Consider the following 14,953-nt stretch of genomic DNA (forward strand, 5'->3'; position numbering starts at 1 on the left):
CCCCATTTTAGTGTAATTTTTGCCTTTTCGCGTATGGACGTATTCCCGGGGAAATGATACTTCGGGCCTGGTTCTGATGTCTAAAAAGCTCCAGTATTTGTATTTAATCAATAAATGCTGTTTTCGACTGGATTTTAGCCCATTTTCGGGCAATGTTTGCCGGTACGCCATTGAAGTTCATCGCTGTGTTTTCCCAGGAAAATCACCCCCCTGGCCTGGTTGTAATGTCTGAAAAGCTCCAATATTTGTATTTAATCATTAAATGCTGCTCGGAAGTGGATTTAACCCCATTTTTGTCCATTGATTTATTGATCATTTTTTTATGTGTCGCAGCTGTAGCTGCAGTAGAGGTTTTATAGCCATAAAATAGTTTTTGAGGGTTGGATTGATTTGTTGAAGGCGCTACGAGAAAATGCACGGACCGCCACTGGATTCAAGTATGAAAAAAGTGTTGTCATCAGGTTATGCACTTGTGATGTGTTATTATATTCTATTATTGATAGAACATACACCAACTTTGTCTAATCTTGTATTCGCGCATGCTAGCGATTAGCATGAAAAGCTAAAGTTCAGCACATTAGCTCACTGCATTAGCAAGATAGCTCAGTCAACTTACCAGACATAGACAACTCTGTTACAGCATTTTGTTGATTCTGTTTTAAGAGTTTTTACATCTTTATTTTGAGATTTTTGCACTTGTGATGACTATTAACAGTAATCATATTATGATTTTCTACATGCTTCCTCAATGGAAGCAAAGTTGAGAAACACTGTTCTGCCCACTTGAATATGAAGACAAATTTAATTTCACAACAATTTGGGAAGGACAGAAATTGTGAAGGGAACAACCCTAGCTAGTATTCCCTCACTGAGATGATTCTCATCCTGGGTGGGTTCTTCTGCCTTGTGGAGCAGATAATTTACCAGATCACAGAAACTGAGGAAACAACAAGATAAGACATTATGTTATGTTATGTTAGGGAAAAAGAAGTTGTATTAGCCAATTTCAACTACTATGGAGAGGTCATGGCCCTTGCAGGGGTTGAACCCACAACCTTGCCATTATTAGCACCCCATGATGACCAACTGAGCCATGTGCTGAAGAATCCAGATGTTTGCTTGATAACGAAAATGCAACATGTCAGCTAGCTAAACTGTTACGTTATGGCAAAATAAATTGTAGTAGGCAATTTCAACTGACTATGGACAGGTCATGGCCCGTATGAGTGTCTAACCCACAACCCTGGCGATATTAGCACCACGCTCTATCCACCTCAGCTAACCGGCCATGTGCAGAATTATCCATTTTTTTGCGTGATAACGAAAATGCAACACGTCAGCTAGCTAAACAGTTGTTACGGCAGAAGAAGTCATAGTAAGCAAATGTGACTGACTGCAGAGAGGTCATGGCCCGTACAGGGGTTGAACCCATGACCTTGGCGCTTTTGGCACCACGCTCTGACCAATTGAGCTTACCGGCCATGTGCTGAAGAATCCAGATTTTTGCATGACGCAATTGCAACACATCAGCTCGCTAAACAGTAATGTTACGGCAGAAGAAGTAGGAGTAGGTAATTTCAATTGACTTTGGAGAGGTCATGGTCTGTACGGGGATCGAACCCACAACCTTGGCATTACTAGCACCATGCTCTGACCAACTGAGCTAACCGGCCATGTGCATGGAATCCAGATTTTTGATTGATGCCCGCAAATGCAACATGTCAGATAGCTAAACTGTTATGTTTTGGAGAGAGCGGGAGAGCGGGCGAGCGGCGAACAGGAGAGAAAATGAATAATTAACACAAGTATGCCACAAAAAGACCCCACATGAGAAATATAAAATTTTATGCAATTTCCCTTGTAATGGATAAGCGGTACAAAAAAAGAGTGTTTTGTTATTCCAATCAGTTGTGATTTTTGAAGCAGCTATGGTGAAATGCTGGCTTATATGCAGAAGCACTATCTGGAGGGTAGAACTACAATGTTCCTTGTTTTGCTCGGTCCAGAAATCAATGGATCGTATATATATTCCTAAATAATATTTCAATTGCGGGCCAAGTTCTGATATCTGAAAAGCTCCAGTGTTTGTATTTAATCACTAAATGCTGCTAGGAAGTGGATTTTACCCATTTTTTTGCCGTTTCGCCATTGACGCCCATCACTGACTTTTTCAGATTGGAAACAATAAACATCAAGAGATAGAGAATAAAACAAAGATTGAGTTATGGTGGGCTTCCAATCCTTAGCCAACATGTATTCTCGTACAAAGGGCCCAAAGTCTTTAGCTGAGTGAGGAGATATCATCATGGAAACATGTGGATGAGATGGTTACATGGTGGGATCTGGCGGGTTATCCTTCATGTACCATTTTAATTGTTCATCAGACAAATGTGTATTGAAAGCCATTCCAGGCTTACCAATAAACAAATCGCCACAATGTATTTGCCAAGTGTGTCCTTCAATTGTTTGGAAAGAATCAGTATATACCTCATTACCTTGCCTATCATAGTAGAGCGTAAAATGCAAGCAGTCAGAAACAAAGTCATAGGTACGTAGGTGACCTATTCCAGGGCAGCCACAAAGTCCAGCAGGGTTCAGCTTGTTTCCAGTAACATTAACATTACATTCCCTTTGTAGATTGTCTATCATCTATAAAACTTTCTTACTCAATGTTTTTCCAATAGTTACACATAAAATAAAAATTGATTTACATTTCTATCAATTATCCCCTTCAACATCAAAAAGATAAAAACAATTTACTGTTAATTTCAGACATGAAGTTACTGTATTTTCACACCTGTAGAAAGAAAACAACCTTTTATATATTAATTTGTCAAATTGTTCAAATTAATGTATTCATTTTCCTCTTAGTTTTAAATCTTAGCAAATAACACTTCTCTTTTTTGTCACCTTTGAATTTGGAAGGCTGATTTTGTCAACAAGAAGACCCAAAAAGTATTTTTTCACCAAAAAGAGAGGTCTATTGGAACTACCAAAAAGATGACACGTTAAATTGGTTTAAAAACGTAATTCATCTTATAATATGACAAAAGTATAAGGACATTGTACTACTTATTTATTTTGAGCAACTTCATTGTCTTTCACACCATATTTCTACTAATGTTTCTTAGATCCTAGATTCAATATATCAATTATTTTCATTAAAATGTATCAGGTTTGAATAACACTCAATATTCTTATTGGATTTGCTATCAAATCCAATAGACAAAAACTGCAATTTTTCAAATTTCTTAGGCATGTCTTTAAATGTGAGGATATATTTTCCATATTATTTAAATAGTAAATTAAATAAAATCTTCAACGACACTCAATTTTCTTAAACAGTAATACCTTGACATACAAGTGTTCCAACATACGAGACAAATATGATATCAAATATGAGCATACAAGATGGTTCCCAATTGTGAGTTGGTAGAACAAATTTTGCTGTTTTTTTTTAGGATGGAAACGGATTAATTTGTATTTTGTTCATTTCTATGGGAAGAATTGACTTGAGATACGAGTAAATTCACATACTAGCTCGATCCCGCAGTAAGCTCGTATCTTAAGGTATTACTGTATTTGAAGTGAGGATCCATATTAAACATTAAAAAGTGTAAACAAGATTTTCAGAATGCAAAATACAATTATACTTCGATTACAATGATCTTTCATACAGAAATTGATAAAGCAAGCAAAGCCGTAATTGGCCACTGCTTATCACACCACATTTGCGTATTTTAAGTCTATCCTTACGACAAAATCTCTGGCAAGAAGCTGAGCAGGAAAAGGGTTTCTGACCGTAGTGGGTAATTGTTTTTAAGATATTCCTGCCACAAATTGAGCAATAAAAGGGCTTTTCTCCTGTGCGGGTTGCTAAGTCTTATTTTCAGGTTTTTCAATTGTGTAGCTTTTTAATTGGGCTGTTGTAGCGAATCTGTGGCCACAGTCTGAGCAGGAAAACTTTGTTCTCCAGTGTGGGTTCTTGTGTGTCTTTGTAAATCTTGTTTTTGAGAAAAGGCTTTACCGCAAACTGAACACGAAAATGGCTTTTCACCTGTGTGTGTTCTGGTGTGCCTAATTAAGTGTCTCTTCTGTGTGAATGTTTGACTACAAACTGAACACGAAAACGGTTTTTCACCTGTGTGTGTTCTTGCATGACTAATTAAGCTTCCCTTCCGTGTGAATGTTTGACCACAAACTGAACACGAAAATGTTTTTTCACCTGTGTGTGTTCTTGTGTGCCTAATTAAGTGTCCCTTCTGTGTGAATGTTTGACCACAAACGGAACACGAAAATGGTTTTACACCTGTGTGTGTTCTTGCATGACTAATTAAGCTTCCCTTCTGTGTGAATGATTGACCACAAACTGAACACGAAAACCTTTTTTCACCTGTGTGTGTTCTTGCATGACTAATTAAGTGTCCCTTCTGTGTGAATATTTGACCACAAACGGAACACGAAAATGGTTTTTCACCTGTGTGTGTTCTTGCATGACTAATTAAGCTTCCCTTCCGTGTGAATGTTTGACCACAAACTGAACACGAAAACGGCTTTTCACCTGTGTGTGTTCTTGCATGACTAATTAAGCTTCCTTTCTGTGTGAATGATTGACCACAAACTGAACACGAAAACGTTTTTTCACCTGTGTGTGTTCTTGCATGACTAATTAAGTGTCCCTTCTGTGTGAATGTTTTACCACAAACGGAACACGAAAATGGTTTTTCACCTGTGTGTGTTCTTGCATGACTAATTAAGCTTCCCTTCTGTGTGAATGTTTGACCACAAACTGAGCATGAAAGTGGTTTGTCACCCGTGTGGGTTCTTGTGTGTATTTTAAATTTTCCCTTGTGTGTAAATGTTTTACCACAAACTGTACATGATAAGGGTTTCTCCCCAGTGTGGCTCCTTATATGTGTTTTCAAAGAAGACTTTTTCCCAAATGTTTTCCCACACTGAAAGCATTTGCAGAGTTTGTCGCCACTGGGATTTTTCTTAACATCTTCAACATCATCATCGTCAAAAAGCAAGTCGTTGCCATCTGATAAAGGAGCAATTAAATTTTCTGCTCGCCATCCTTCCGTTGAGCTGCCGCTCAGAAGCTCCGGCCCTCTGTTAGCCACGCCCAGATCATCTTCACTCTTGAAAGGCTCACCAGTTGACCATTTGACCCATTCCTCGTTTTTGATTGGAGGTTGCTCTTCTCTTTTGCACTGTTGAGGGAACTCTGGCTCCTTCTCTTTAATTTGGGGCCATCCTGAGCCGTTTACAGGCTCCGCCCCTCCGCTGGCCACGCCCAGATCATCCTTTTTCACGGACTTACCAGGTGACCAGGTGAAATGATCTTCCTCCTTTTTGATGGGAAGTTGCTCGTCTCCCATTTGTTGTTGAGGGAACTCTGGCTCCCCCTCTTTAATTAGGGGCCATGTTGTGGTGTTTGCAGGCTCTTCCCCTCGACTGGCCACGCCCAGAACATCTTCCCTCTTCACGAACTCACCAAGTGACCAGGTGAAATGATCTTCCTCCCTTTTGATTGGAAGTTGGTCGTCTCCCATTTGTTGTTGAGGGAACTCTGGCTCCTCTTTGATTTGGGGGAGCTCAACTTCCTTTTTAAGGCCAACAAACTCTCTGAAACCTGCAAAATACAAAGATAATACGCGTCGCTACATGCAGTCAAAAATTGGGAATCTTTTTTCTTCTTACTTTTACATGTTTATTATCACAGCATGGTTAATTATTTCGCAAAGATATATGCCAGAAAAGTCACCTTTCAGGTTCAATCCAATCATCTACTACACAATTTAAAGCCAAAATAGTGGTGAATTGAGATTTTAAATATTTTATCATTTTTTATTTTATGGTCATGTTCTTGAAACGTTGCAAAAATCTAAAACTTGTTATCTTGGGTTAAAATGGGTTAAGTTCATCCAACTTTTTCTTTTTTTTCTTTTTAATGGACGTGTGAGGTCAATTTACATTGTTTCTTTTTGTGAGGCTGAAAATAATCTGCTTGAAAATGTTGATGTCTTCAGTTAATTATTATTTTTATTTCATATTACAGCAACTTTTGGTTTGAAGGTAAATTTAGAGAAATAAAGACGCCTGCAGGTTTTATTATTTACTTTTCATAGTGTAAGAAACGAGTTGTTTCATCTTTATTACAGAACTTTTAAAATCATCAAACTGCTGTCAAACAATGAGTTGGTAATGAAAACTATAGCTCTATAATTAATACTTTATTTATTTGAAGGAATAATCTTTAAGAAACGTTTAGTTCGGAGAGATTAAACACAAAAAGTGGCTAAAATAAAAAACGAATAAAAAAGAAAAAAACCTTTTGCAAACATTCGAGACTTGATGGCGTCATGTTCTGCGTGGGGGTGTCTTTTTTGGGGGTCCCCTGCTCGAATGGTGTATTTTGCGTAATTTTTGCAACATAGTAGGAACTGATGAAAAAATGGGATTTGTCACAAATTCTCACCAAAAACAGGAAAAGTTAACTCACCTGACATTTTCGGGATTGATATTTGCTTGCTAGACGAAGCGTTAATTTCAAGAGTCTTTTTTCCTCTTTGCTAGCAGCTCAACTCGGCTAGGCTAAAGTAAGAACGCAAAAAATGTCAACGTTCATCCAAAATATTTGAGATTAAAGGATTTTTTGTGTGGTCTCGGATGGATTTCGCACACTTTTATTGGATTAGTCATACGGCTAAGAAGTGATTAAAAAAAGAAGCAAATCGATTTCCAAAAGTATAGCAAGCGCCGTTCGACAGCAAATGGACGAGACGGCGAGTGGCGATGACGTCATATACAAGCGGCGAAGATTTTGCCTTCAGAGGGGAAAAACATAAAAAAGAGAAAGGAAAAAAGAATAGAAATACAAAACATTGTGGAAATGTGTGTGAATTATAAACCTTTTCTCCAATGGAAAAATTATAACCAACTGAACTTTTTTAGTTTTTTTGTTTTAAAAACTCATACAATCAATACAACCAAGATAACGAAATCATTTAATTTATGAATGCCATTCGGTTATAAACTCTGTTAAAATATATAGAGACACCAGTCAAAGTTTTTGCCAAGTTTAACGGTATTAAAATTTAAATATACAAAAAGCTAATTGATGATACGAGTATTGGGATTAATGAATATGCCACTTAGTTATACGTACTATTATCCTATTGATATTAAAACATGTTTTCATATTTATAAGAACAATACGAGAAGCCAAACAATATATATTAACAGGGGTTTGATACTCGTAGAATGCAACATACATCATAGATCAATTTACAAACTGAACGTTTGAATAAACCTTATGAATGATAATAACACTCTTTTGGATTTCCGTTAAAAAAGAACACAACATATCGACAAAAAGCAGCGATTCCGACACAATGTGTCTTTCAAATATAGATTGAATATTATACACACGTGAAACATCTTATTTTGAACGGAAGGTTGGCATTACGAGAAACTGTCTTTCCCATCATGCACCCCTGACCGGAAATGCGAGGGGGGGAAGATGGCCGAATAGGGAGCGCTTAGTCTGCGAATATTTGACTTTTTGCCCGCCTAATTTGTCTTTTAATTTCAGTCACTTAACTAAACTGAAGTATTTACGACGTTTCTACAATTATTGACTTTACGGATTCAACATCAGTCATCCATCTTAAAACTTTGCGACTTTATTTAGCTTAGCTTCGGTAGCTAGCTGCTATCAAAAAAAACAAGTGACTCCATCAACACGTCGTCAAAAAAGCAGAATTCAAGTGTTCAAAATGGCCGCCATAAAAACAACAACTGGTGAACCTTTCAAGAGTGAAGATGATCTGGGCGTGGCCAACAGAGGGGCGGAGCTTCTGAGCGGCAGAAACCCTTATCATGTACAGTTTGCGGTAAAACATTTACACACAAGGGAAAATTTAAAATACACACAAGAGTCCACACAGGTGACAAACCATTTTCATGCTCAGTTTGTGGTCAAACATTTACGCAGAAGGAACACTTAAATCGTCACGCAAGAACCCACACTGGATAAAAACCATTTTCGTGTTCAGTTTGTGGTAAAACATTTACATGCAAGGGAAAATTTAAAATTCACACAAGAACCCACACTGGTGAAAAAACATTTTCGTGTTCAGTTTGTGGTAAAAGATTTACAGAGGAGGGAAACTTAAAAATACACACAAGAACCCACACTGGTGAAAAACCATTTTCGTGTTCAGTTTGCGGTAAAGCCTTTTCTACAAATGAACACTTAAAAATCCACATAAGAACACACACGGGTGAAAAGCCATTTTCGTGTTCAGTTTGCGGTAAAGCCTTTTCTACTAATGAACACTTAAAAATCCACATAAGAACACACACGGGTGAAAAGCCATTTTCGTGTTCAGTTTGCGGTAAAGCCTTTTCTCAAAAGCAAGATTTACAAAAACACAATAATCCACTCAGGTGAAAAACCATTTTCGTGTTCAGTTTGTGGTAAAACATTTACAGAAAAAGGACCGTTAAGAAAACACACAAGAACCCACACAGGTGAAAAACCATTTCCCTGCTCAGTTTATGGTCAAGCCTATTCTCTAAAGCAGGGGTAGGGAACCTACGGCTCGGGAGCCAAAAGTGGCTCTATTGATGGGTGTATATGACTCTCCGCTAACCTGTGGTAAAATATGGGAACCGCTGGTGAGAGACCTAAGTCCCGAACACACCAATGGGACTGTCACACCGGCAATGTGGCGCCGACCCCGATCTCTAGCACCTTTTTAATCATAATTTTTCTTCATTAGACTCTTCTGCATGCATACTCTGATTGATACTCATTGATAAGCAACAGTGAAAAAATGTACTCAAAATAATTCAGAGACTTTTTTTACTTCCAAAGTGGTGAAATGATTAATAAATTGCACACATTTCATGTATTTTTACTTTTAAATTCTTAGTATGGCTCTCAAGGAATAATGTTTGAAAATATGAATTGTTTATGGCTCTCTTTGTCAAAAAGGTTCCCGACCCCTGCTCTAAAGCAATATTTAAAAAAAACACTTAATAACCCACACTGGAGAACAATGTTTTCCTGCTCAGTCTGTGGCCACAGATTCGCTACAGCAGTCCAATTAAAAATCTACACAATTTGAAAACCTGAAAAGAAGACTTAACAACCCGCACATGAGAAAAGCCCTTTTTTTTGCTCAATTTGTGGCAGTAATATCTTAAAAACACAATTACCCACAACGGTCAGAAACCCTTTTCCTGCTCAGCTTCTTGCCAGAGATTTAGTCGTAAGGATAGACTTAAAAGACGCAAATGTGTTGTGATAAGCAGTGGCCAATGACGGCTTCGCTTGCTTTTTCAATTTCTGTATGAAAGATCATTGTAATCGCAGTATTATTGTATTTTGCATTCTGAAAATCTTGTTTACACTTTTTAATGTGTAATATTGATCCACACTATTCAAATACAGTAATACCTTAAGATACAAGCTTACTGCGGGATCGAGCAAGTATGTCAATTTACTCGCATCTCAAGTCAATTCTTCCCATAGAAATGAACAAAATACAAATTAATCAGTTTTCCATCTTAAAAAAAACACCAAAATGTTCTAATTTACTACCGACTCACAATTGGGAACCATCTGGTATGCTCATATCTCAAATTTCTCTCGTATGTTGGAACACTTGTATGTCAAGGCATTACTGTATAAGAAAATTGAGTGTCGTTGAAGATTTTATTTACTTCACAATTCTATCCGAAATGGTAGAGCCTAAATTAGGAAATTACAAAGTAAATAATCAATAATGTGATCTAAATGATACATTAGTAACATTAGTAGATATATGGTGTGAAAGACAATGAATTTGCTCAAAATAAATAAGGACTCCTTATACTTTTGTCATATTATACGATGAATCACGTTTTTAAACCGATTTAACGAGTCATCTTTTTGGTAGTTCCAATAAATCTCTCTCTTTGGTGGAAAAATACTTTTTGGGTCTTTTTGTTGACAAAATCAGCCTTCCAAATTCAAAGGTGACAAAAAAGAGAAGTGTTATTTGCTAAGATTTAAAACGAAGAGGAAAGTGAATACATTAATTTGAACAATTTGACAAATTAATATATAAAAGATTGTTTTCTTTCGACAGGTGTGAAAATACAATAACTTCATGTCTGAAATTAACGGTAAATTGTTTTTTATCTTTTTGATGTTGAAGGGGATAATTGATAGAAATGTAAATCGATTTTTATTTTATGTGTATTTATTGGAAAAACATTGAGTAAGAAAGTTTTATAGATGATAGACAATCTACAAAGGGAATGTAATGTTAATGTTACTGGAAACAAGCTGCACCCTGCTGGACTTTGTGTCTGCCCTGGAATAGGTCACCTACGTACCTATGACTTTGTTTCTGACTGCTTGCATTTTACGATCTACTATGATAGGCAAGGTAATGAAGTCTATACTGATTCTTTCCAAACAATTGAAGGACACACTTGGCAAATACATTGTGGCGATTTGTTTATTGGTAAGCCTGGAATGGCTTTCAATACACATTTGTCTGATGAACAATTAAAATGGTACATGAAGGATAACCCACCAGATCCCACCATGTCACCATCTCATCCGCATGTTTCCATGATGATATCTCCTCACTCAGCTAAAGACTTTGGGCCCTTTGTACGAGAATACAATTTGGCTAAGGATTGGAAGCCCACCATAACTCAATCTTTGTTTAATTCTCCATCTCTTGATGCTTATTGTGTCCAATCTGAAAAAGTCAAACCATGCTCCGTTTTGAAGCATCGACCGTTGGACAGACACTCTTAAAACTAAGAGGAAATTGAATACATTAATTTCAACAATTTGACAAATTAATATATTAAAGATTGTTTTCTTTCTACAGTTGTGAAAATACAGTAACTTCATGTCGGAAATTAGCGGTTAATTGTTTTTATCTTTTTGATGTTGAAGGGGATAATTGGTAGAAATGTAACTAGATTTTTATTTTTGCTTTACTTAGCTTATTTACATTAGAAAAGTCATTTTAATACTTCTGCTTGCAATGGAGTAAATGCTTTGCTCCTTAGTTAGACCAAACAACAGGAAGGTCAAATCCTCTTGGACTGCTGGAATGTGGAGAAGAACCTTCCGCTCTACATGACCTTCATTTGTTTTGAGAGCTAAAACTTCTTTTGTAATTAGGGTCCTTTACCTATGACTTCTCACTCCTATTTTCCCACCCCTCCCTTGAGAGCTGAAATGTTCATTGTAACTAGGGTCCTTGAAGCTAATAAACAGGGAAAAGATGGGTGTAACGTGAGAATGAACCTGGACAGAGACGAGTCGGTTCGATTCTCTCTTGCAAGAATTTCACAGAGGATTGTCCCATCTCTTTATTTGTGCGTGCATTAAGGAATGTCTATTGGTGAACTTATCATACCACTACTAGGATCCAAGGGTGAAGTGGTCATCCTGCCTTTAACATCCCCGGTAGCCACTAAGTGTGACTCACTGACTCTCACTCATTCCTTCATCTATGTTGCGAAGTGCCCTGTCAACTTGATGGGCCGGGACCAATGTTCCCTCTAATTTTTCATTGGTCTGGGCAGAAAGACAACCTCCCTGAGCGCACTGAGTACCAGTGTGAGCGACATCATCGGTACTAAAGACGTTTCGCCGACGGACGTTTGACAGACGGGCAGGTCGCCGAATGGACGTTCCGCCGAACGGAGGTTTCGCCAAAACGGGATTTGCGCCCTCGCCCCGCCCCCGGATCGTGTGTGTACAAGTTTTTCAACCTCGGCCCGCGGGCCATTTACGGCCCGTTAGGATTTTTAATCCGTCCCGCCGCCGGCGTTGTCCAAATTATAGTAAAAATCAATGTTAGTCTACCATCAATGGCAGCCCGGGAATAAGCTCTCTTGGGCGGGCATGGCAGCCCGGGAATAAGCACTCTTGGGCGGGCATGGCAGCCCGGGAATAAGCACTCTTGGGCGGGCAGATGTAGCAGAACCGAGCCGTAAAATGACAGCAATCGGGTCAAATCCATCCTAAAACAGCATTTAATTATTAAATACAAATACTGGAGCTCTTTGGACATTAAAACCGAGCCCAGGGAAGTGAATTCCTCGGTAAAATGTCGCGATGATGTCGCGATGGAGGCAAAAAAACGTCTATATACGTCCATTCGCCAAACGGCTCAAAATGCTCTCAAATTCGGTCAAATCCAGCTGAAAACAGCTATTAATGATTAAATACAAATACTAGTATTTGTATTCAATCATTAAACTAACAAATACTAGTATTTGTATTTAATCATTAAAGGCTGTTTGAACAAACAAACAAATCATTCGGCGACCTGTCCGTCTGTCACCAGCATCACACCTGCCACAAGCAGGTGCATGTCAATGTTACCTCTAATTTTTCATGTAAAACATGCTGTAAAACACGAAAAACATAAGAGTGGACAGAGCTACTGCCACTGGCTGCCGCTTAAACGGCGCCATCATGGGGAAAGGGGTAAAAAAAAAAAATACTGCACGCCATATGATTGCTGCTGCGCAGAGAAGACGAGAGTAGTGCGCAATTGCGCACGCGCGCAGCTTAAAGGGAACATTGGCCGGGACCTTCTTATCAAGATGTGTCCTGTCATCAAATGCAGCCCAGGCGGACCATATCTGCACTTTCCTGATGGACTCTCATTATTTTGCATTCCTGATTATCGTCCTGAGTTCCAGCTTCCACAACTCCAAAACTCTCCTGCAAGGCATCAACAAGCAACTGCCCCAATCTTTGCTGACATCTACTGGGCTCGCATTGACACCGACTCCGACGGCTGGAAACAAGCTGAACACTGCTGGCCTTTGTGGCTGCCCTGGGTACGGCACCTACGTACACATGACTTGGTTTTTGACTGCTTGCATTGCACGCTCTACTATGATAGGCAAGGTAATGAGGTCTAGACAGATTCTTTCCGAACAATTGAAGGACACACTTGGCAACTACATTGTGGCAATTTGTTTATTGGTAAGCCCGGAGTGGCTTTCAATACACATGTCTGATGAACAATTAAAATGGTACATGAAAAATAGCCTGCCAGATCCCACCATGTCACCATCTCATCCACATGTTTCCATGATGATATCTCCTCACTCAGCTAAAGACTTTGGGCCCTTTGTACGAAAATACATGTTGGCTAAGGATTGGAATCCCACCATAACTCAATCTTTGTTTTATTCTCTATCTCTTGATGTTTATTGTTTCCAATCTGAAAAAGTCAGTGATGGACGTCAATGGCGAAACGGCAAAAAAATGGGTAAAATCCACTTCCTAGCAGCATTTAGTGATTAAATACAAACACTGGAGCTTTTCAGATATCAGAACTTGGCCCGCAATTGAAATATCATTTAGGAATATAGCCATATTTTACTCAGCAAAAATCCTTTTTAACTGCTTTCTTCCTTCTTTTATATCGCCATCGAAGCTAATGCTGAAAGTTGAGCCTGTCCTGTCGTATTTTTGGCATAGTCCGTCTTGAAAATGGCTTTAAATCAACACAACAATATATTTGCATGTGCAGCTCGCTCCAGATACAGTTTGTTAGCTTTGGCTAGTCCATTTTATCACTAGCCAATCATAGTTGGTGAAAGCGATGACGTATCCCTACGCCTGCGACAAGGCAATGACGTGTCCTTACGCCTGCAACAATGCATTGTGGTGTTGCCAACTCAAAATCTGATTTAGTAAAACAACAGTCTTATCGACGCTTGTTTAATGCAGCAGAGCCCGCAGAACTGATTGTCAAGGCCTTGAGGCAGATTTCTGACCCTGGCAACAAATAATGGCTGAAATGTAATTGGTTAAATGCTTCAATATGAAAACACACATCTGGAAGCAGTGCAACCAGGGGGGAAAGCAATGAACGGAAGCTAACAGACAATTTGGAATTATTTAATAAGTATTGATGGACAAAATATAATATATGAGTCAGATATTTCTTAGGCCAGCAGAGAAGGCCTTGAAGGCCCTGACGGCCTGCCACTGCTAGAATTCTAAATTTCTAAAATTGAATATACATATATTTAATTCCTAAAATTGAATATACTAAAAGTCTAAATTCCTAAAATTGAATATATAAAAATTTCAAATTCATTAGGTGATTTTTGATGACTGAATTGGTGAAAATGTAAGGAGAGTTTGTGAGAGCATGTGAAGATTCTGGTGAATTGGTGAAAATGGAAGGAGAGTTTGGACGTGTTGGACGTGTTGAAATGAATGATGAAAAAGAATGGAATGAATTGATGAGTTTGTATGGAGATTTAGAGGCACATGTTCTGAGTGGTGTGCAAAGTAACAAGCAAGCCAAGGTTAGAAGTGAGTTGAAGAAAAAAATTCTGTATGTTGAAAGGAAATACATTTTGCTGGTCGTAAAATTGATTGGGATATGAATGCTTTGTCCATCAGTTAGCAAAAAAATAGAGCGTGACGTCAGAGCTAGAAAGGCAGAATTACAAAAGTGAAGAGAAGGAGGTCCGTAGATGGAGGCGTGGCTCAATACAGAAAAAGGAGGCGATATTAGAACAGCATAGATTGACACTACATAATTTGGTAGTTGCGTCAACAGCTTTGGCCACGGTGAGGGGTCAACGGGCTATGGAAAAGACCAAGACAGCTGCCCCTGAAAATTCAGGTGATCCTATGGCACCCTCTGATGACATTTATCCTATATTACATCGACCCACAGTGGATCATCCTAGCCCTCCCGAAACAGCTTTTTCTTTGTCGCCCCTTACTGTCCCTTCTGCACCTCCACCGACTTATCAAGCTTTGAAAGGACATAATGGTGCGTCTCTACAAGCACCCATAGTGACTTTAGGTGGACGTTTGATATTTGACCTTGAGAATGAGGAGGAACCCATGTCCTCCGAGGCAAAATAGCTCATAAAGACGGCATGT

At 38.6% G+C, this 14,953-nt stretch overlaps 1 protein-coding gene and 1 non-coding gene across 2 annotated transcripts; both read right to left on the reverse strand.

The window, feature by feature from the left end:
- Nucleotides 1-1,599: 1,599 nt before the first annotated feature.
- On the reverse strand, nt 1,600-1,673 carry trnat-agu (transfer RNA threonine (anticodon AGU)). Its single transcript has one exon. It is a non-coding gene; the product is annotated as a tRNA-Thr (tRNA).
- Nucleotides 1,674-1,830: 157 nt separating this feature from the next.
- On the reverse strand, nt 1,831-12,221 carry LOC144065564 (uncharacterized). Its single transcript, XM_077588535.1, has 2 exons — nt 6,506-12,221; nt 1,831-5,635 (listed from the first exon to the last, which is right to left on the reverse strand). The coding sequence occupies exons 1-2, from the start codon at nt 6,510-6,512 to the stop codon at nt 3,915-3,917; spliced, it is 1,728 nt and encodes a 575-aa protein (XP_077444661.1). The 5' UTR covers nt 6,513-12,221; the 3' UTR covers nt 1,831-3,914.
- Between the last annotated feature and the right edge of the window lie 2,732 nt (nt 12,222-14,953).

The sequence above is a fragment of the Stigmatopora argus genome, chromosome 20, assembly GCF_051989625.1.
Source record: "Stigmatopora argus isolate UIUO_Sarg chromosome 20, RoL_Sarg_1.0, whole genome shotgun sequence".
Classification (NCBI taxonomy): Eukaryota; Metazoa; Chordata; class Actinopteri; order Syngnathiformes; family Syngnathidae; genus Stigmatopora; species Stigmatopora argus.